General features: G+C 42.0%; 1 protein-coding gene across 14 annotated transcripts in view; it reads left to right on the forward strand.

Moving 5' to 3' along the window:
* NF1 (neurofibromin 1) overlaps positions 1-22977 on the forward strand; it is a 197324-nt gene that overhangs the window by 74508 nt on the left and 99839 nt on the right. For 7 of the 14 annotated variants that reach the window (XM_075590031.1, XM_075590030.1, XM_075590036.1 and 4 more), the window contains exons 12-27: positions 1965-2087; positions 4285-4329; positions 6335-6469; positions 8842-8955; positions 9778-9857; positions 10340-10463; positions 11356-11602; positions 12636-12709; positions 13116-13199; positions 14361-14789; positions 15057-15196; positions 16124-16246; positions 16786-16869; positions 17047-17163; positions 18117-18298; positions 20553-20764. In XM_075590031.1, coding sequence (XP_075446146.1) covers positions 1965-2087; positions 4285-4329; positions 6335-6469; positions 8842-8955; positions 9778-9857; positions 10340-10463; positions 11356-11602; positions 12636-12709; positions 13116-13199; positions 14361-14789; positions 15057-15196; positions 16124-16246; positions 16786-16869; positions 17047-17163; positions 18117-18298; positions 20553-20764 — 2313 coding nt within the window. Of the gene's footprint in view, positions 1-1964; positions 2088-4284; positions 4330-6313; positions 6470-8841; positions 8956-9777; positions 9858-10339; positions 10464-11355; positions 11603-12635; positions 12710-13115; positions 13200-14360; positions 14790-15056; positions 15197-16123; positions 16247-16785; positions 16870-17046; positions 17164-18116; positions 18299-20552; positions 20765-22977 lie in introns of all 14 variants that reach the window. The other 7 variants (XM_075590033.1, XM_075590043.1, XM_075590041.1 and 4 more) reach the window with 2 other exon arrangements.

Below are 22977 nucleotides of genomic sequence, written 5' to 3' on the forward strand. Positions count from 1 at the left end.
TCTTTTAGATAAAGTATAACGGATAAAACAGAAGCTCATGAATATTCATCCTGGCCAGGCTGGGCTATGTTATGGTTGATTCGTTAGGCTGAAATGCCTGAATATTGGTTACGAATGCCTCTTGCTTGTGTTTTTATTTAGAACAGTACAGACTTGGCATCACTGCTGCTGCAGGTGAAGTCAGATTTTGTCCTGTTTTAGCACAGAACGGACATTTGCATTTATTCTGTGGTTCATTGGGTGCACTGACATACAATATCTGCTGTTTTAGCGAAGAATTGGTAGACATGTATCGCAAAAATGTTTCCGTTCGTAAGCTTTGTCTTCATAACCCCTCAGTGTGATAACCGAAATGTTGATGCAATACAATACTTTTATCATTAACCTCGAGTTCCTGCCTCATAACTGCTTGTGCTGCTGTAGTAATGATGTGAGAGGGAGTGTTAATGCTCTTCAGCTCCTCCAACCCGCCACCGGCCATAAATGATATTTAGTGATGGCTGCCTCCTAGCTCCAGAAGAGAAAGTAAGGATAGCAGTCATTTTATTTTGTTTGTTGAGCGCTATTTGTTTACCTGCCGATTACTTCATATTTTGAAGGTCTATTTTAAAAACAATGTAAGTTGCCTTTATTATCTCTGCTATTGTATGGCCTTCAGTATCTCTGCGATCAAGGTAGTTGAGCAATATTATGCAGCCAACTTAAAATATGTCAACCTGAGTGCAATAATGTTCTATTTATCCGCTCCTCAGCCATTGCTGTTTTTTTTGTTCCCTTCTAATTCTGCCATATGGTTTTAACTTTATTTTTAATATACTGCTGAGGTTAATTAAAATGCAGCGTCCTGACGATTACATGTAATTACTGTCGTTTTGCATATTTCTTAAAACATTTCAATCACTTTTCAGTGAGGAGCAGTCTGTTGTGCTCTTGTGGAAAGGTCGAGCATTGCTGATCTCATGAAGAACTTTTATATTTGTCCCATTAAAAGAAAATGACAACCGTTTGCAAGGGGGAAAAAAAATCTATAATGTTCTTCAGGGCCAATACGGGTATAGGAATTCTGCCTTCTGTAGTTTCCATAGCAGCGGGGAATGATCTCACCGTAAGCAAGCTTTTAAAGTAATAGGACACGACAGGACGTTATCTGGCTAGATGCACAGAGGGCTCTGCATCCAGAATGCTCACGCAAGTGCATTCAACATCACTGACTCAGCAGTCTCTTAACATTCATCAATGACGCCCAGTGTTTCATTAACCTAAACCCACTGGTGCCTAACAGCTGATAAGGTAGTCATTCTCTTTTTGTGCCATGCTATCTAACCACTGGTAAATCTGTTGTTGATTAACACGATTGGTGCTGGTGTAGACAGCCACATTTTAAAGGTGCCATTACTCAATCGTGTGTGCTGAATGTTGCCCTGTAATTCAGATTGACAATCATAATTGTATTTTAAAATGGGTTTTTATTCACAATGGGTTTGAAAAAAAAAAAAAATGTGAAAAAAACTTTAATGAAAAAAATATATATAGCGAGTTTGGCAGTGAAATGCATGGTTATGCTGGACATGTAGAGCTATTTTCTCAGAAAACATTTCAACTGCCTTCATGAGGCTGGGCCTTTGCCTCCCCCCCATCCCTCCACTTATTTTATTGGTCCTCTAACAAGGACATGGTATGCAACGTGTAAGGGAAAAACATAAGATTGGCAAACACTCTCCCCCACCCCATACTACTCCCCCCATTCAAAAATACGTTTTGAAATTAATTTCCAGAGACATAAAAGCAACATTTATTTTAGCGTGGGTAGATCAATATTGAGGAATCCAATTAAATGATTGCGTTCTTTACATAACGGTTGTTGGGAGTGTTCATTACATGTCGGGACTAACCATTGCTATTCCTCTCCGCCATGGATTTTGTTGTGCTTCTGGTGCACTAAAGTCTATCTTGTGTTTTTATAGTCTGCACTGGATTGGTGGCCCAAGATTGATACCGTGTACTGCTACTCGGGAGAACTCCGCAACATGTTTGCCGAAACGCTCAAAATTGCCATGCAATTGCACACCGCAATCCGTCCGGCGCCGGTAAGGTCTACATCACCTGTCTGCTTTCTCTCTGCATTACATATTCAGTGTCTCCATCTCATTTCTTCTGTTTAGTTCATCATACTGTAAATAGAGGGCATGTAAAACCCCAAATTATTTCTATAGCAACAGAGAGCCCCTCCCTGCTTTTAAAGTGTTTTTTTTTTTTTTTTATTTTTTAAACGCCCTAGTTTGAAATGAGTCTGGTTTTGTTCTGCTATCAAGACATAATGATTACTGATGATTGCTGATGGGGCAGATATCTGAAGATAGCTGTCTTGGTTAAAATAGGCTATATGTGCAGTGAAAAGCTGCCGATTTGTATTACAAGATTCTGTCCAGAGTTTAAATAGAAGTCACAGGTATTTCAGTAGGTAAGCTGGCTTCTTACTGAGGCAACAATGACGTCTGTATTTAGGGAGGTAACATTTTTGACCACGCAGAATATAAAGATTTCATAATTTGCCAATAACCACCATGCCTGGACATATCCCACTCCATTGTTCTCAGTTGAAGTACTTAGTTTGCACTGTTTATCTTCAACCCACTATTAGTTTTATGAACAAGTTGATACTTTGACCCCTACTTAATCTGCTGTGAACTCTCCAGCATTGGAAGGCAGTTTCACTGCATAGAGTGGCCTTGGACTGAGTTGGATTTTTGGTCACTGACAGAAATTTAGTGTCCTTCTCCATCAAATATTTGATGTTGTATTTCGTTACCTCCCCCCCTCCCCTCCCACCCTTTTCACTATAGTGAGAAGTGGAGTAACTCCGTTAACGATTTAGTGATTTTTATTTCTTTGATTTGAAAGTTAAAGCATTGTTCACAGTCTTGCTTGGCTTCTGATAGTATTGAATAGGAGCCATTTACTTTACTCATTTGGTGTGTCTATTAGGTCAACTGGCGGTGCTGTCATTGGACACACTTTTTATGCACTCAATATTCCATCAAGTGTACGATTACCTCCAAATTCTTTTGCATCTGTGATTTTCAATAGAAGTCTGCTACATTCAGTGTGACCATTTTAAAGAGGCAATTCAAGCCGTTTCCCCCCCCCCCCTCCCTTTTCATTTTTTTAGTACAGGATTGAAGCAGGGGGTCATCAGATGGACTCCATTAATTTTAGCTCTGGGGACCCCCTGCTTCCTGAGGTACTTACCTCCGTAGTGGGTGACGGTTGCCACTACAGGGTTCACTATATGGCTGCTTTTCAAAGCTCCCAGGTCTTACGGGCCAATAGGAAGCTGTTATGTCTTCAGGTGCAGCTTCCTATTGGCCCATGTGACAAAGGTGAAAACTGCAGGAGATACTGGCACCATCTTTGGAGAGAAGTATCTCCAGAAGCAAGGGGTCCCCGGAGCTGAAATGAATGTTGTGCAGCTCTGGAGACCCTGTGCTTCAACCATGTATTAAAGCTGCAGTTCAAGAAATATCCTACAGGTGTATTTTCTTTAATAAATCAGTTCTGTACTATGAGAAAATACTTGTAGCATTTAAAAAAAAAAAAAAAATGTTAAAGACATTTTTTATCTATTCTAATGTAACAGGCATTTGTGTTCCTATAGCAGCCATATATAAAGTCATATCCCCTTCTGAAACAGCATCACCTTTTTGAGCCCTGCCCCCTCTAGCAGTGTACCAATTGAATCTGGTGCCTGCCTGGTCACATGATCTTCCTCACAGAACTTTGGCTGTCAGTGCAGCAGAACAGGACCCAAGATGCATTTAGTGAACCCCCAGCCATATTTTAACGCTTGATTACAGAAGAACGGATCGATCAGCAACTTAGCTAATCACTTGTCAGTATGTGGATTGTATTGATGCACATGAATATATATATATATATATATATATATATATATATATATATATATATATATATATATATATATATATATATATATATATTTATTTATTTTTTTAAGAATGGCAGCTTGGACTGCAGCTTTAAAAAAATGGAGAGCAAAAAACTGCTTGGATTGCCCTTTTAAGACCAGTCATTTAGGTGTACTAGTAATTTATTAGGCTGTTAAAATGGATATGCTCCTCTATCCTTTAAAGAATATTAAAATATTTTGTGACCTGTGAAAGATTTTAGGTGAAGCTATTGTATGTGGCAACTGTCATTGATTGGTGGTGCTTTGTCTTCTGCTTATTTTCTGTTCTTATTGGCTGCTGTCGGTCACATGATCAGATGCCAACCAGTCACTGTTTTGCATGGCAGTGGGCTTCTGTTGCTGTAAGTATGACCCATTGTAACTACCACAGAAAAGTCTTTAAACTTTCCGGACTTTTCTGTGTATAGTTACCACTTTAGTCACATCATGTCATTTCAGATATAATAGGTAGCATGTTTTCACCACTGGTTCATGTGTGTAGAAGAGGCAAAATCGGAAGTACTTAACTTCAGCCATTTACATAGGAGAAATCGGCTACTTTCTGCCATGCTTTGTTTTGTAGACTTCTGTGTTTTTTTTGTAGACAATGCTGTGTTGCTCGTCCATATTTTCCCATTTCAATTCATTTGTCAACTCAGTTTTGCCAAGTGCTTTAATTGATGTGAACCAATCTTATTGATGTGTAATGTAGACTACCGCTAGACCTCTGCAGTGTCAGAGGGACTTGCAACATACTGTATGGTTTTCTTTCACTGAAGAAATAATCAAAATTCCCAAGCTAAAGTGCAAGGTCTATGTTATGTTTCCGTTGAGTTGGATAACAAGACGAGGGAACTTAACGCAATTTGTATGTATAACAAATTGCATGAAATTAATTGTTGACCCCCTAAAAGCACAATAAACCATACCGTTGCGGTTTGAAGGCTCTCTTTGGGGTAAATGGCTACTTTTTCTTAGCTTCATTTTATTTTCTAGCTCAAAGCAGCAGTTTTCTATTGGTAATCCTGTGGCTATATTTGTAGATTTTTTTTAGTTTGGGGGGGTATCTTGGTATCCATGGGGTTCTGTTGGTCAGGGGACCACAGACCTGCTCTGGGGCGCACCCCAGGGTATATAACCTAAAGGAAACCTTTTCCCAGAAAATGGGCATTGCTGCTTTATATGTTGTGCTACATATGATATTCTCAGTTCTTGCAACAGTTTGTTTGGTACCCTCCGTGTAAAGCAAATCCTGAGTATGACTACTCTTTGCGTATATTAAGAGTACAAGAAGAAAGATAAATCAAATCTAACAGTGACAATCACAAGTTGGCTTACTCATTACATTGCATTACTCTATTTCATTGCTTCCGTATAACTTGCTAAGAATAGAGAATTAAACGCATTCTTTTTGACCACTAACCCATTCTGTTTTCACCCATAGATGTGCATTGCTTTAATAATTCTACGAAGCAGTTGCCACATTCTTTCCCAGATTTCGTTTGATAAATGTAATGGATCTTTTCTCATTTATAAAATGAATTCATGATATAATTCCACCACAGCAAATGTTGAGCGATATATTTGTTACTCCAGTGCATTGGGTAGCTTTATGGGCATTGAAAATCACTTGTCCATGGATGTTAGCAATCTCTTGTGACCTTACTGGTGGTGTTATGTTATATTTTGACAAGAAATGGTATTTAATACTTTTAACATCCATTTCCAAGAACTGTTCATGGGGGTTTGCAGCCAATTTGCATTGTTCATTATTACTATAGTCATGTAATGATGGGGTTTCATTTAGAATTTAACACCCAAGTTGTATTATAGAGTTGTGTATTTTTCTGAAGCAACAGGAATATTCTTACTGTCGATTGTCAGACAGCTGTGTGTGGCATTTTCTTCTACAATGCCAAGGAACATTTATCATATTTGTGATGCAACAATCCTAAAATAAACAATGAGGCCTTCAAACATCACGTTCTGGTTCTTTGTATCTTTAAAAATAAAAAGCGAGCTGGAAATAGAATTTAAAAAAGTGTAATTCTGTTTTTCAATGTGGCACAAGTGTCCCATATTTTTTGAAAGCACTCTATTTAATTTTACCTTGTTAGCTTTTACGATAATCCTAAACTGAAAGCAGATTTATATGGTTTATTGATGCAACTAAAATGCAATGATGGAAATATAGAATAGTTTTGCTACTTATGCGCGAGGGCGTAACATTTTTGTGTGGAAACAAATCTTCAGGTAGTTAGGTATGACAGTTCGTTCTTGACTATACCTGTTTTATAAATACTGTTGTATTCTAAATGTTCAGTGTGTAATTCCTTCTATTGACAGTGTGCTGGAATTTTTCCTCAGAGTCTTACGTTTAAAGAGAAAATGACATACCTTAAATTTAAAGAGAAACCAACAGACCTGGAAACTAGAAGTTACAAATATTTGCTGCTGTCTATGGTTAAACTCATTCACGGAGATCCAAAGCTTTTATTATCTGTAAGTAAATGTTTTGTCACAGATTTTGTACGTTATTTTATTGCGTTGATGGTCCTGCCATACAGTAAAGAAAATGTATAAAGCAGTTTTAATCCTAATAATATTAGGAATCCTCCCATTTCAGCACAAGTGCCTCACTCAACTGTCGTCCGATTAGGATAAAAGAAATCCACTTTAGCAGTATTGGTCCCTTTTTTATTTTATGTGGTAAAAAAGAAAAGCAATATGCAGTGCAATACGCAGTATAGGACCCAACAGCGTTTTTCCGTATTCAAGCTCTCAAACCTAAGGCCTCAGACATGGTGACATTCACAGCGCTGAGCAGCGCTGACGCTCATGCTCTCCTGCTCAAGCAGGAGCTTTTTTGTGTCCCTGCATGAATGTCAGCGTGCGCGCTTGTGGGGCGGGAGGCGGGGCTAGCGCGCCATGTCACGGACTGCCGTTGGCTTTTGGCGGTCACATGACCGGCCCCGCGCTTCCCTCAACGGGAAAAATTAAATTGTGCTGTCGGCTGCAATTCCACACGCCTCCGCACGCCTCCGCACGCCTGCGGAAGCGCCATCTAAAGCCGTGCTCAATAGGGATGATGTTTCCCCTCAGCGCGGGTCAGCACGGTCTTTTTGATCATGGCCGTACAGGGTTTTTCAGGTGTGGTAGTTATACAGCAAATCAGGGACTTGTTCTTGTATTACTGATATTACGAAGAAGCATGCCGATACAATAGCCCACCTACTCCTTCAGTTCAGATGGGGTTAAATGTACCTCTGACTTAGTAAAAGGGTCACATGTGAGTAGCGGAGGTATGTTTCTTCCAATTACTTGAACCATGTGCCATGGCCGCCTTCCTATGACGAGATAGGACTGACCCTTTTACAGATACAAGACTACCTATGTACCTGAGAAAAAAAATAAGGTTCCTCAAAGTTATTACCTATGAGCGCCAATTATATAATTTAAAACCAGTAATCTTGAAGTGTTATAAGGACATATGTGGCATATTTGTAGTTATCTGCATTTAATTAATGATTTTCATTGGGGATGTCAAATTATTGCTTGCTAGGTTTGTATTTTTTTGCCAATCCCTTGGCTCCACCCTGTTTAGTGGCATAATGGAATGACATAATTACTGCGGCACACTTCTATTCACGATTTGCCTTAGAAGAAGGTGGATCAGAGAGAGCACACCGTAATAGTGAGAGGGAGCAATACAGTGACCCTGTTCTGTGGGAAGGGGATCCAATACTGGAAACAAATGGGGGGAGGGAAGCATGAAAAAAATCTGCGCTGTCTTTCACAACTAAAAATGTAATTGTATCCACATTTTGGGTCTGTATCTTTTTATCATAGTTATTTTCTCGTCGCTATCTAAACTTTGTGCATTGGTAGTACAGCAAATAAAAAGATCAGGTGTGTGCATATTCACATGTCTCAGACAGGTCTGCAACTTGCCTTTCACCATTATCTCTTAGCATAGGGTGCTTCCACTGCAGCAAGGGATTCTGGGTAATGATATGCAAATGAGCACACCGTGTCACCTTTTACTTCTTGTCCACTTTAACATGGATCCCTAAAAGTTTATGCCTTTTAAGCACAGCCTGGGTTAAAGAAGTGCATAGCCAGTGAACCTACCCACGGACAGCTGTTTCAACTTTTTGGGTTTCTTCAGTGTGAGGCTGATTATACTGGCTTTGTAATGTGAAGTTATGGGGGTTAAAAAAGTGACAAAACCCCTCCACCCACTGTATGGTGGAGAGTTTTTGTCGCTTTTTTTTTTTTTAACCCACCATAATTTCTATAATATGCATTAGTAATGTTATTGGAAGGAGGAGTGATCTTGAGTCTAAGGCCAGGTCCCCACTGGGTGCTGCAGCGCCCGCAGGAACAAGAGCCGCCTCTCAATGGGGCCGGGGCCGCCACGCTGTGCAGTCCGTTTTTCCTGCAGACAGAAATTGGGATCAGCTCTAGCGACTGAGCGCTAGGCCACGCCCCCCCCCCCCCCCCCGGCGGTTCAGCCAATGAGGGCGAACCTGCCTGGGGACATCATGGCCACGCCCCCCCCCTCTGTCTTTCCCCCTAAAGCTCATTGCAAACTGGGGAACTCGACTGCACGCGTTGCCAGCCTGGCAGGGGCGCGTACAGCGCAGACAGCGGGGCCGCAGCCTTAGCCATTGTCCTTGATTTTAGTTCAAGATCTGATTGTTGTGCATGTCATGTAATTTACATGCCCAAAATTCAATAAAGTATATTGTAAAACCGTTCTACACATTTTGTTAATTTACCATGTGCAATACTTATTACGTTGTGTGTGTGTGTGTGTGTATCCCATTTTATTTTACAAACGTTGAACTCTTTGATGGATGCTTTCCTTCTAGAATCCAAGAAAGGCAGGTCCCGATACACAAAGCAGCACAGCCGAATTAATTACTGGACTGGTACAGCTGGTGCCTCATTCAAATATGCCAGAGATTGCACAAGAAGCTATGGAGGTAAGGGATCTGGTTTCTACTCGCCAGCGGTGTTTAATTCCTGAAATGTAGTATTCTATACAGTATGAGAGCGCTTTTGTAAGCAGCACAGCAACCCATTGGGGCTTCGAAAATGAAATAGTTGCAGTTTATAATGATTTCTGGTTCCCTATACCACTTAAAAGTGCAGGTCCAGGTACACAAACAAAATTACACGTGAAAATCTTGTTACAAAGTCCAAATAATTTGTGGAGACACTTGAAATTTCATTGGGCCATGTTAGGCCGCGCTTATAGTGCCGGCGACGTCGCCCGAAAACAAATGCACTGCCGCCGCCGCTTGCGCTTATAGTAAGCGCGACGGCGACAAGGCGACGGTGCGCCGTCCCGAAAACTGGTAGCCGGCAAAATTTGATTTTTCAAGGGCTGTCGCCTCATGACAGCCCTTCAACCAGTCAAATTTCAGGAAACCCGCGACACCGCCACCCGGCGAAATATAACTGTCGCGTATGGCGACGGGTGACGTCACCCGTCGTGTCGCCGTCACCATCGAGGGCACTATAGGCGCTGCCTTATAATGCAACAGCTGTCAACCAACTTTTAAATCTCAGTATGTGTCTTTTGTGGTACTTGTACGGTTTGTGCATAAAATTCATGACTAAGATGGGAAGAGATGATTGTCACAAGTACTGGTGTTTGGGAATCCACCAGTGTAGAGGGAGTATACGGTCTGGAGTGTGGGTCCAAACGTAATATTTCCTGGCAAAATGTTTTATTGCCTGTGCATTGCCGAGTTCAGGCATGGTTTCTAATCGCTCCTCATTTCTTTTTGTTTTAAATCCAGGCCTTGTTGGTCCTTCACCAATCGGACAGCATTGAGCTTTGGAATCCAGACGCACCAATAGAAACTTTTTGGGAAATAAGGTGGGTTAAGTGGGCAGACTCCGTTGGGTGGGGGGGGGGGGGGGGCGCAGCTGTGGGGACATTTTACATAAATAAGTGTATATCACTGTTTTCTGTGATAAAGAACATTATATATTTTTACTGGTTCCTCTGCATTGGTAATCTTAAATGGCGATGAGGGGCCTCATTGATTCTTGACACAGAAAAAATCTACCTGTAATTTAAAGACAAACGAAGAGGAGATCTGATACAGATTGGACGGTTTTACAAAGCATTTGGGTACCATGGTAACCGGTTTAAGAATTATTCACAAGGACACTTTTTTTTTTTTTTATCCTTTGAGGAGATGCCCTTTTAACAGTAGTCTAATGTGGGGCACAAATTGTGTTATTTTAAAATCTTGTTCATTGGCTCCTAACCAGACACCACCTTGTTCGTTATTCCCAGGGCCAGTCTGTTTTATAGACATCGCCCTAACATAGTTTCTTTGTATTTCTCAACAGCTCGCAGATGCTTTTTTACATCTGCAAGAAGCTGACTGGTCATCAGATGCTCAACAGCACAGAAATTCTCAAATGGCTGCGAGAAATTCTGATATGCAGAAATAAGTTCCTTCTGAAAAATAAGGTAATCCTCTGTCCTCCTTACTTTACTGCATACCCGTCAACTGTAAAGAGGCTAACATTTTTCATGTGCTCACAGCAGCATTGAAATACATTCACTAAAAGGCAATTCTAGTGTGTAAACCTTTGAGCACTTGACGAAATTAGTACATTTGTATAATGTTCATGGTTATTACCTTTTAGCCCTCTAGGTGTCTTTAGAAAGTTGAAACCCATAAAATAAGTAGGATTTCAGCAATTGTGCTTGTAAAATACATCAGCTACACACTACACCAATGACCTCTATAATTCATTTCCTGCTGTAGTATTTTATCAGTGGAAGTGGCATTGAAAAATGTTACCAATGTGGCATTCTGAGGAATTCTGACTTCGGACAATTAAAGGAACAGTTCTGCCTAAGTTTTCCACAGCAAAGTTAAAGGAGCTTGCCATGGGAATTTTGTTTTATATCCTATGTGCGGAGCAAGAGGTCCTGGAGCTGAACCTTTTTAATTTCAGCTACGTGAACCCCCTGCTTCCCAAGATACATACTTCCGAGGTGCAGCGGAGGCTGTCCTTTCAATGGTAAACATTATGGAAGTTTAAAGCTCCCATGCCACCAACCGTTGCGGCTTCCTATTTTAACCTGCGTGATGTGGGCGCATTAAACCTCCATGAGATAACGGTAGCACTTCGGCGATATGCATCTTGGGAAGCAGGCGGGCCCTGGAGCTGGAAATAACACGGTTCAGCTTTGGCGTCCTTTAATTCTGCTGTGGAAAACTTGTTGCATCTTGCACAGACAAATACTGGCAAACTAGCCTCTGAAAAACAGATGCTCTTTGTAAAAGTAGCTGTCCACATTTCACAGACTTTTAAAACAAAGTTTTATGTACATGTTTATTTGGACCCTTCAGGAAAGTGCTGCAGCTGGAAGTGGAATCCCAATATGCCGTCAAGCCCAAACAAAATTAGAGGTAGCTCTGTACATGTTCCTCTGGAGTCCTGACATTGAGGCGATTCTAGTTGCCATGTCCTGTTTTCGACACTTGTGTGAGGAGGCAGATATCCGCTGCGGGGTTGATGAAGTATCGGTTCAAAATTTCTTGCCAAACTACAACACCTTCATGGAGTTTGCATCTGTAAGCAACATGATGTCAACCGGTAAGAATGTAAAGAACTAGAGTTTTCTAAATCTGCTCTTACCTATATGTAGTCGTATTGGTGATGGTCAGGAGAGTATGGGAGTCATCACTTGCCACAAGGTTATTTCTGACATGGCCAGGGGGGAGTGTTGGTGCTCGGTGACTATCTGACCGACAGTAGTGCCGTGGATGGATCTAGGCATACATGTTGTCTTTAATTGGTGGCAACACAAACAGTAAAACTTATGCTGACCAAAAGGCTCCCGTCCTCTGCAGCAGATAGTGTTCAGGGGGCTCTTCAGGTTTCCTCAGAGCTCACTAGTCCACTGCCTTTACGTTCTTCCACTGTGGGTGAGCTGTTGGACCCTTAATCTAGCTACCCTTTGGTGGGGGAACTAGACTTGATCTGCTTCAGTCAGCCTCCCCTCCTTTGTGTTCCGATCTCTACCCAGACAGGGGACACTCCTATTTTTACTATAGCCTAGGCCACTCCCATTCAGTGATCCCTATGCTAGTATTGAGGGATTAACCTTTAGATGTCCACATGCATTTAATATTAAAGTAGCAGAGAGCGATTTGTGCTATTTGTACAGTGGATAGGAAGTACTTGGCAGTTTTACTCATACCTAAGACCAATATGTTTTCTCTGCCCACCCCCCCCAAATAAACCAGACACATTGGTGTGTGTGTGTGTACCTAGCATAGGCAAAGTATGAGCCCTTCTACTTCCTTCCCTCATCTAAGACTTAGGAAGCACATGCTTGACATGCATTGTATTATCCTGCTCATTAACTCCAACTGAAGCCACGTTTGCTTTAAAGATGATTAGGTTGCCTTGTGTTGTATTAGAGTTCAGTGCATTTAAAATTCCTCCAGCACTGAAAGAATTGTGCTTTAATAGCTATACAACATCGGTAGACTTTATACTGGGTAGACTTTTTAGGCCTGATACTTTTAAACCCTAAATGTTTAAATGTATGGTATCTGCTGCCATGTTTGCAATTATTTGATATTCTTATTTGTGTGAAGTGAAACCAGTTTGTGTCTTTTAGGAAGAGCAGCTCTGCAGAAGAGAGTCATGGCTTTACTGAGAAGGATAGAGCATCCCACTGCAGGAAACACAGAGGTGAGTTCCCCATTGTATGTTTAAGGGTTCCATTCCTTATTCCGATACATTGGTTAAAAAATCTGGTTGCTAATTCAAAACTTACTTTGAATTTGTGTTTGAAGGAAGTGTTTAGTAGTGATTAATGTGTAGTTTCAGTTCCTCTACTTTAATCTATTCATTTTTTTTTTTACTTTTCAGTCAATAGCCAAGTAATGTTAATATATTGGTATGATATTTAAAATGCAATATACTGTTCTACTTGCATCAAAATTGTACCTAGGAAACTTTTGTGTAAATGTTCTTATTTCAATATCAAAACAAACATCAAAACGGTTTCCTTTTCTATTTCAAGCTTAAAATCTTGTTGCTCTGTTTATGTACAAACTAGGATTTCACAAAATTGCACTGCCGTTCATGTTTTTAGGCTTGGGAAGATACACATGCGAAGTGGGACCAAGCTACTAAGCTGATTCTCAACTTCCCAAAGACTAAACTGGAAGATTGCCAGGTAAAGCCAGGTTTTATTGATCACCAGTATTAACTCTGTCAGTGGGGCTGGCAAAATGGCTAAGGATTGTAACCTAGCAGTATAATTAGGGAATCTACTGATTTTGTACTATGGTATGTATACCATACATCTATTACACACAACAGATTTGTGGATTAAAGCACTATCCATATAATAAGATACAGATTACAAAAAAATAAACAAACAATGAACGATTGGTGCTATTGCGCTCCTACTAATGGGTCATCAATTGAAATACTGTATGTAGAAGTCATGGAATGAAGCACTCATCAAATCTTACATTGAAAAAAGATTATTGATAAGGCAAAACGCCCTAAAACGTAACAAATATTTGGCAACAAGCAAAAAACTACCTTTGAAACAAAATAATGTAGTGCCGGATGCGTAAAAAGCAACAACAAAACTGCCATCTGAAGAAATTAGCTGTAAAGTGTCCAATGTGTTTACAAAAAAAATTAAATAATAGATGAGTGATCCACAAAAGTCTGACCAAGATCTGCAAAAAAATAGTCCACAATAATAAAAATGGAAATTCCTATAAGCAATCGAATGTGGTAATGTCCATTAACCGTTATATCATACACTGTGGTGCAGTTTGGGACCTTATTTAAGCGTTTGTTCACCCCATTAGCTAAGGCCACTAGTACTGTTTGGGATCGGTCACACTGCTTTTTGTTTGCAATAGTCTGAGTAGGCAATAAGATTTATTAATTAGGGGTTCGCAGAACAAATATTTTCGAATGGGGTGCACAACGGAAAGGTTTGGGACCACTGCGTTAAAACCTTATTCCCTAAAACCAAAAGCACAGTACTGTAGGGAGTAACACGCCTAGTAATATTTAAGGGGTTATTATCAAACACCAGACCATGAATAAGACAGGTGTTGGCTTAGGGTGCGGGAGGGAATATGTGAAGGTTCACGTGAAAAGTAGCGTTGTTTCACAGGGCAGTTGAGGGGGAATTGTTCAGGGATATCTTAATGGTGAGTTTAGGGCTTTGCAGTGCCGAATTTTATTTCCGATTGAGGAATTTCATCATGTTCATTTGCAGGAAAAACATAAACTGTTGCATTAAACAATTTAACGCAAATTAAATAGATGTCAAGGCACGAAGTGAAATATTTTTTCTTGTTTGGTGTAGGTCGCATCGAACCTTGTGAAGAGGAGAATGTCTCATGTAAGTGGAGGTGGTTCTATAGACTTGGCAGACACAGACTCCCTGCAGGAATGGATCAACATGACTGGGTTCCTGTGTGCCCTCGGAGGAGTCTGCCTGCAACATCGCAGCAATGCAGGGCTGGCCACCTACAGCCCACCCATGGGTGCAGTTAATGAACGCAAGGGGTCTGTTATATCAATGTTATCTACCGAGGGAAACATAGAAACTCCTGTCAGCAAATTTCTTGATCGGTTACTGTCCCTGATGGTGTGCAACAATGACAAAATAGGAATTCAGATTCGGACTAACATTAAGGATCTGGTGGGTTTAGAATTAAGCCCTGCTCTTTATCCAATGCTGTTTAACAAAATGAAGAACAACATCAGCAAGTTTTTTGACTCCCAGGGGCAGGTAAGGAATACATTATCTTTGAGTACTTCCTTTTTAAGAGTAGCTAATGTGTTTTACGTGTGTAACAGTGAAACATCCTCTTGACAATTAGATATAGTATGAACAAAAAAACAAAAAAACTAATCTTTTGGCAAAGTCATCCAAGGGGCAAAGATCTGTCTTCATTATGCTTTTGCATCCACTTTTGTATGTCCCTTTGTTTTTACTTCCTGGGGCTGATAATTCAGCTGTTGATGTAGCACAGTGACATACTGCCTTGTATTACAGGTGTTACTCAAGGACACCAACACCCAGTTTGTTGAACAAACAATTACCATAATGAAGAACTTGCTGGATAATCACACAGAAGGCAGCTCTGAGCACTTGGGGCAAGCTAGCATTGAGACTATGATGCTAAACCTAGTTAGGTAAGTATCCGTTTCTATATCGCCAAATAAAATGTGGCTCTATAATACCTTCTCTGTAAACTCATTAATTCAAGAGAAATAGCAGACCAAGACGCATTGAAATTCATTGCCAATGCTTCCATATAATGCAAGTACTGTAGTTGTATTTTTTCTGCAGCTGTTATTCTTGCAATGTTTTTTGTGAATAGCTGTTTCCATCAGAATCCAACCATACTGCTACCTAAAGTAGTGTGAATCCAACGTTTCTGAACCTCTTTTGGGAATTCCATCTAGACTAGGTTTTATCAATATCAAAAGAAGTACAGTAGCATGCATACATCTACAATTAAGACAATTGTCTTATTGATGCATGCTTGGTTATTCTAAAACTATAGCCTAGTTGTGGTTCCCTGAGGAGAGTTTTGATGAACACTATTTTGTATTGGGTGATAAAACCATGAAATCCTCCAATCTTGGCACTTTGTAACGTTACCTACTGAGACCACCCAGTCTCATTCATATAGTCTATTTTTAGCTTTGTTTGGCATGGGGTTCCAATTCTAAATATCAAAGCTTTTTTTTTTTTTTGCTAGTTAGTAAATTGTGGGCTTCACTTCCAGGCTTTCTCCGACCCTACAGCAATGCAGGAATTTGTCTACCATGGGTGCACCCTCATGTTACCTAATCTGCAGTGCCTTGTCATTTTGTCAGCAGTAATACCATTTCAAATGAATAAATGCACTTTCGGCAGACCATCAGACATTTTTCTGGGTTCCATTGCAACTTTAGTTCCTTCAATGTGGGCACTTGTACTAGTTGTAACCTTAAGCTACTGTTGTGGCCATATTTACTGTTCTTGGCGAAAACAATGTGGTGTGGCGTGGCTTAGTACATTCTTGCTCTCATGGATACATTTGAAAAACATTATAATAATCGTTTTCTCCACAGATATGTACGTGTGCTGGGGAACTTGGTGCATGCTATCCAGATAAAGACAAAGCTCTGTCAGCTGGTGGAGGTGATGATGGAAAGAAGAGATGACCTCTCCTTCTGTCAAGAGATGAAGTTTAGGTGAGGAACCAACCTGTCTGTACAGTATGTTTCCTGTCATTCAGTTTATGGGCAGTACCTGTGGTTCTCATGCATGGATATTAATTTATTGGTGTGATAGAAATCCCCCTCAACGACTATAACTGCAATGTACACATTAGTAATTTCCCTCGACCTGTGTAAATTGCAGCTTTTGTCGTGATAATCAGATTTCTCTGCTTGCAATAATGTATTATCACGTGTTCTCGACAAATTAGTATGCATATGCAATGTATTACACATGTTCATTATGAGTTTCATCTTTTGCAACGTTTGATCCATGTTACTCGGTGACAGAAAGTATAGTTCATTGAGGATGACTTTTTAAACGTAATTACATTTTATTTTTTTTAGATGCTTGTGTTTGCTTTTGATGTCACTGCTTTTCTTGTATTTTAATTTACCCTTTTTATTTCAAAAGAAACTTTGTTGGATACTGCAATCCTAGTGTTACATCTTAATGATCTGAAAGAGAAACGTTAATGTTTGAGAGCTGATTTCACACTTTTGTATGCCGGTAGAAACAAGATGGTGGAGTATCTGACTGACTGGGTAATGGGAACGTCTAACCAAGCTGCAGATGAGGACGTAAAATGCCTAACCAGGTAGTTTATTTAAAATGTTGTGGTTGTAGAAATCGTTATGGTGAGCATGTATATCTAGGAGATCAACTCTGTTCTATTCCAAGCCCTTGCCCGCATTTGCAACTGACTTTAACATGCTCTAGATTGTTGCTACAGGAAGTCATGCTATGTTATCCATCACCTGCTTTTTCTTTGCAGAGATCTGGACCAGGCAAGCATGGAAGCTGTAGTTTCTCTTCTTGCAGGCTTACCGCTGCAACCTGAAGAGGGCGATGGGGTGGAGTTAATGGAAGCCAAATCCCAGTTATTTCTCAAGTAAGCTTTTATCATTGCTTAAATTGGTAAATCGATATCATTTCGTAATCAATGCAGTTTTTAATATCTAGTTGAGGCAGGAGTGAAAAACAGCAGAAGAGACTGCTCTTCAGCTGCCACTTATAGCACAGCCTTTCCTTTAGTGTGTTGCAAACAGGCAACAAATGTTGAACACTGCTGTGTCTGATAACAGGAGAAAGCAGGGAAGCACTGTTGGGGTTAGATGGTTATTAAACACGAACTGTACCCGGCGTACCATACGATGATCTAGTAGGTCTTAAAGGTTATTAATTACTTTGTTTTCAACCCTCCCTGTAATGTCTTGCTGTCTCTGGTCCCCTCTTCCCCACCGTTCTCTCTCCTGCATCAGCTCTGCTACTCTTTGCACTCCTTGCCTTCCTGTGTCTGCTCATCTCTGTGCACACTACTCCCTCCTCTCCTACTCATCTCAACTATCTCCTCCTTTCCCTGCTGTGTTTGTTTCCTACTCGCTGTCTCTCCTCCCCTCTCTTTGCACTCCCTCTTGCCCAATATGCACACTGCTCTCCATTCCATGCATCTGTTTCCTCCTCCTCCTTGCTGTCTCTCCTCTCCTCCTTGCTGTTGTTGCTTAGCAACCTGCAACATCTGAACCTTTGTACAGAAACATGCCTAAGCGCTCTCTCTGTATATAAATATGCATATGCAAGTTTGCGGTTTTAAAGACGTAAACGGTAGGCCTTTAATCTTGAAGCGCATAGCACATCAGTATATTTTTTGTGGCTCGTGAGTGTTTGTAGTTGTCTTTCAGGGCCTTATAGCCAACATATGCATATGTATGCTCTCAAGTGAGCAAATAAACTTTTAAATAGGTACGGAAGATCACATTTAAAACATGCATGTTTACTGGTTAGAGTTTAAACTTTTGATCATAAAGCGTAGGTTTCTATACACGTGTGGTTTCTTTTCTTTAGATACTTCACCCTATTTATGAATCTTCTAAATGACTGCAGTGAAGTTGAAGATGATGGGGCCCAGACTGGTGGCAGGAAGAGAGGGATGTCTCGGAGACTGGCTTCCCTACGACACTGTACGGTCCTAGCCATGTCTAATTTACTGAATGCCAATGTGGATAGTGGTCTTATGCACTCTATAGGTGAGGCAGTATTAACATGTTTGTGTTAATTCTTCACAAGTGTTTGTTTTATTTTGCAAGTTGACCTCTTTGACCTGACAGCTCTGTTACTCCCTCAGGAGAAGAGATCTACAGATGTGGCCAGACTTACTGTTTTTGGGGCCGCAGACCAATATGCGAAAAGCCGCGGCACCAAAAACAGTACGTTTTGTGGCCCGGGATGGTTAGCGCTGCGGGAGTCCCTGCTTTGGAATGGGACCCCCGCAGCATTAATCCTCCCAGGCCAGTCAGTCTGAAGTATCTGCGCAGAGGTAGACAGCACACTCAGAAGCAGTCTCTGTGAGTGCCGCGTATCCCAGAGCAGCTCTGAAGGTAAGAAGTAGTCTGTATCTGTCCAACCAGTTGATGTATCAGTGATGCGCAAACTTTTCCCCCTGTTCGCGCACCCCCCTTACCTAGTCGAAAGTGTCAAATGACGCCGCGTGGTCATGTGACGTCACGTTGCCATGGCAACGCATCGCCCGAAGCAGTCTGAGTCAAGGTATGCGAGTTAGGCCGCGATTATAGTATCCGCGATAGCGCGTGCCTCGGAAACAAATCAGTGGAAGACAATGAGGGTGGCCATAGTGCGTGCGGATGCGATGCAGATTTTTCAAGCTACAAATAATTCTTTTTTTTTTTCGCGTGAGCGGTTCAGTCAATGAGGGCGAACCAGCCTGGTGACGCCTCCCCAATCGCTCCATTGCAATGCACCCATCACTCGGACGACATGCGCGTGGGACGCCATGCGCTTCGTCGCGCCTACTATAATCTCAATCTTACAGAGCCTTGCGCAGTCCTCTGGCATTTAATTTAAATGCTTTGGGAAAGAGCGTGGGGCCTTTAACCGCCGTGGCGTGTCCCGTCCTCCCCTCCAAAAAAAAAATCTGGTGTGCCCCCCAGTTTACGCACCCCTGATGTAGATGATCGAATATGGTTAGCTATGTCATGAGGAGGAACACTATACGATCAAATTTGCTTATTGTATGTCTTTATTTGTATAGCACCATAAATGTACATAGCGCTTCACAGTAGTAATACACATGGTAATCATATTAATAACAAATAATATAAATAATAGGTCATGGGAACAAGTGCTTCAGACATAGACGTAACATTTAGGAAGAGGAGTCCCTGATCCGAGGAGCTTACAATCTAATTGGTATGTAGGAGGAACGTACAGAGACAATATAAGGGCATTTTGGTAAGTGCTTCTGCAGGGGGCCAAGCTTTATGTATCATGTCTAGTAATATCTACGGTGCTACTTATATGCTTCTTTAAGCAAGTGTGTCTTAGGGTGGGTCTTAAAGGTGGATAGAGAGGGTGCTAGTCGGATATTGAGGGGAAGGGTCATCTACACATCAAGGTGTTGGACAGACACAGAGACTGCTTCTTACCTTCAGAGCTGCTCTGGGATACACGGCACTCGCAGAGACTGCTTCTGAGTGTGCTGTCTACCTCTGCGCTGCTCATTCAGACTGTACAGTTGTTGTGCTGATTGTCTGAAGAATTAACGCTGCGGGTGTCCCATTCAGCAGCAGGGACCCCTGCAGTGTTAATCCTTGCTATTAATCACACGCGGTAACAGCACCACAAGCAATTGTGGCTACGAAAACCTTAAGGCTGCGAACCTGCTGCGTCTGGCGGGGCGCGCGGCCGCGAACCACCAGACCCCTTTCCGAATGGTCCCTGCCCCCGCTCCTCCTTCCGGCAGGGCTGACTACGTACTGTGACGCGTCAGCCGGCCGATGCTGCAAGAATCTTGTGAATTTTGGCGCTGACGTGTCACGTGGTACGCGAGTCAGCCAATGGGGAGGAGAGGAGGGAAGGAGCTAGATGGGAGGCGCATTGGGCGGGGAACAGGGAAGGAGCTGCGGGTTAAAGTGTGTGTGTGTGTGTATGTGTGTGTGTATGTGTGTGTGTGTGGGGGTGGGGTGGATGGCACCACGACCAGATCCCGCCCCCCTCCCTCCCACTCCCGCCCCACTCCGGCTCCCTACAGACCGCATATCGCGGTCTGTTTCTGTCAGCGCCCCGCCTGTATGCAGTGCGGGCGCGCTGACTGAGGGAGCGGGGCCTTAGCCTAAGTCTGACCAAGTCTGTAGCATTCTTTCTCTGATGAAAATCACAAAGCTTTATAATGCATTCCCAGGTACATGTATGTGACTATGGAATTTTTTTTTTAAAAAAAAGCTTGTTCAATGGCAAGATGGTTACACTTGTTCTTGTCTTTAGGTTTGGGCTATCACAAGGATCTGCAGACGAGAGCTACATTTATGGAAGTCCTCACAAAAATTCTGCAGCAGGGGACAGAGTTTGACACACTAGCTGAAACTGTACTGGCTGTTCGCTTTGAGAGACTAGTAGAATTGGTCACGATGATGGGCGATCAAGGAGAACTACCCATTGCCATGGCTTTAGCAAATGTGGTTCCTTGCTCACAGTGGGTAAGTAACTGCTGAGTAGCATTTTTTAGTTGTTGACCACTTAACATTGAAATAATTAAATCATCAGCTTTTAACATGTTTGAAAGGTTTAGGAGTCTTCCTAAGTTTCTGCTGGACCACATCGCTCCAAACATTGTTCAGCAGTCATTCGCCATTATTTTCTTAGAGAAGTTTGCTTAATCTTCGGTATAAGTACAAAGAAAATGTTTGTAGGGATATGCTAGAAACCACCAAATATCTGTGAGATTGAGGAAGCTAAAATACTTTTGCAATTGGAGAAGGCATCAAAACTAAGTCATGTTTGCATAATGGGTGATTTTAATTATCCGGACATAGACTGGGGCAATGAGATTAGCATTACAACAAAAGGAAACAGGTTTTTGGTGGTGCTTAAAGACAATTGTATGACCCAAATTATTGAGGAACCAACCAGGAGAGGGGCAGTACTGGATTTGGTCATATCAAACAATGTAGAAGTAATAGCAAATATTCAAGTTCTGGAACATTTGGGTAACAGTGATCATAACATGGTCTCATTTGAAATAAATTATCAAAAAACAGATTACTTGGTTTCAACAAAGACCTTAAACTTTAGAAAGGCAGATTTTAATAAACTGAGGACTAATCTAGTAGTAATACATTGGCTTAATGTTTTTGCAGTGAAAAATGTAGAAGATAAATGGGCAGTCTTTAGAACATTAAGAAAGCACACTCATCAGTGTATACCCGTGGGTAATAAGTATAAAAGAAATAAGTCAAAACCAATGTGTCTAAATAAACAGGTAGGGGAGGAAATGGAAGAGAAAGGTGTTTAGATTCTTAAAGTCAGAAGGGACGGAGGAATCGTATCAGAATTATAAGGAACTAGCTGATATACTCGGCGTTGCCCAGGATGAAATGTTGGCGCTCCCCCTCTCTCTGCTCCCCTCCCCCCTTCACAGCTCCATTTCCCCCCCGCCACCGCCGTTCATTGCTCGGGCACCCGCCCCCTGTTCACAGCGCTGCGGCCCCCCCATTCACTGCTCCGTTCCCCCCCTTTCACACCTCCTTTCCCCCCCCATTCACAGCTGCCGTCTCCCCCCCTACACCCCACATCACTCCACCCCTCCTGCACCCCACATCACTCTCCAACCCCCCTGCCCACCCCACATCACTCTCCATCCCCCATCACTCTCCTGCATCACCCCCCGGTGCTCGTGCCCCCCCCCCCCGGTCCCCGGCGCTCGTTTCCTCCCCCTCACCCCTCCCAATACATAGTTGTGGGTGCTCCAATGCTGCGGAGGGGGGGGGGGGGTGGCAAGACAGGAGGGTAGCTCTAGTTCCTGAGCCTTCTTCCTGTGCCTTCCCCATTCCTGAGGCTTCCGTGTGGCTTGCCTATTGCTGTGGTTTGCCTATCCATGTGACTTCCCTGTTGCTGACCCCGGACCATGACCCCGACCTTGCTGCCTGCCCTGACACTTTGCCTGGTGCCTGGATTCTGCACCTCTGCCGCCAGCCCTGACCCCTGCCGGCTTACCGACTATGGATACTCTTACTGGACTGTGTCCCTGGGCTCTGGTCGGTTTATTTGCATCCCTACCTCAGCCCTGCGGGTCCGCTTCCTGATCAGAGACGAGCATCGTCACAATTACAGACCTATAAGCCTGACTTCAATAGTGGGGAAGCTACTTGAAGGTTTAATATGGGATAATATTCAGGAATACCTAATGGAAAACAAAATTATTAGTAATGGTCAGCGTGGATTTATGAAGGATAGATCATACCAAACTAACCTTACTTGTTTCTTTGAGGTAAGTAGGAATTTAGACCAGGGTAATGCAGTTGATGTGGTCTACTTGGACTTTGCAAAGGCTTTTGATACGGTTTCACACCAGAGGTTGGTGTACAAAATAAAGCAAATTGGACTCCGTAAAAATATATGCACCTGGATTGAAAACTGGTTGAAGGACAGACAACAGCGAGTTGTCATAAATGGAACTTTTTCAGGTTGGGCTAAAGTCGTGAGTGGAGTACCTCAGGGATCGATACTGGGACCCCTGCTTTTTAACTTGTTTATTAATGACCTTGAGGTCCATCTTTGCTGATGATACTAAATTGTGTAAGGTAGTAGAATCAGAGCAGGATGTAATTTCTCTCCAGAAGGACTTGGAGAGACTGGAAACTTGGGCAGGTAAATGGCAGATGAGGTTTAATACAGATAAATGTAAGGTTAT

Source organism: Ascaphus truei, chromosome 3 (genome assembly GCF_040206685.1).
Source record: "Ascaphus truei isolate aAscTru1 chromosome 3, aAscTru1.hap1, whole genome shotgun sequence".
Lineage (NCBI taxonomy): Eukaryota > Metazoa > Chordata > Amphibia > Anura > Ascaphidae > Ascaphus > Ascaphus truei.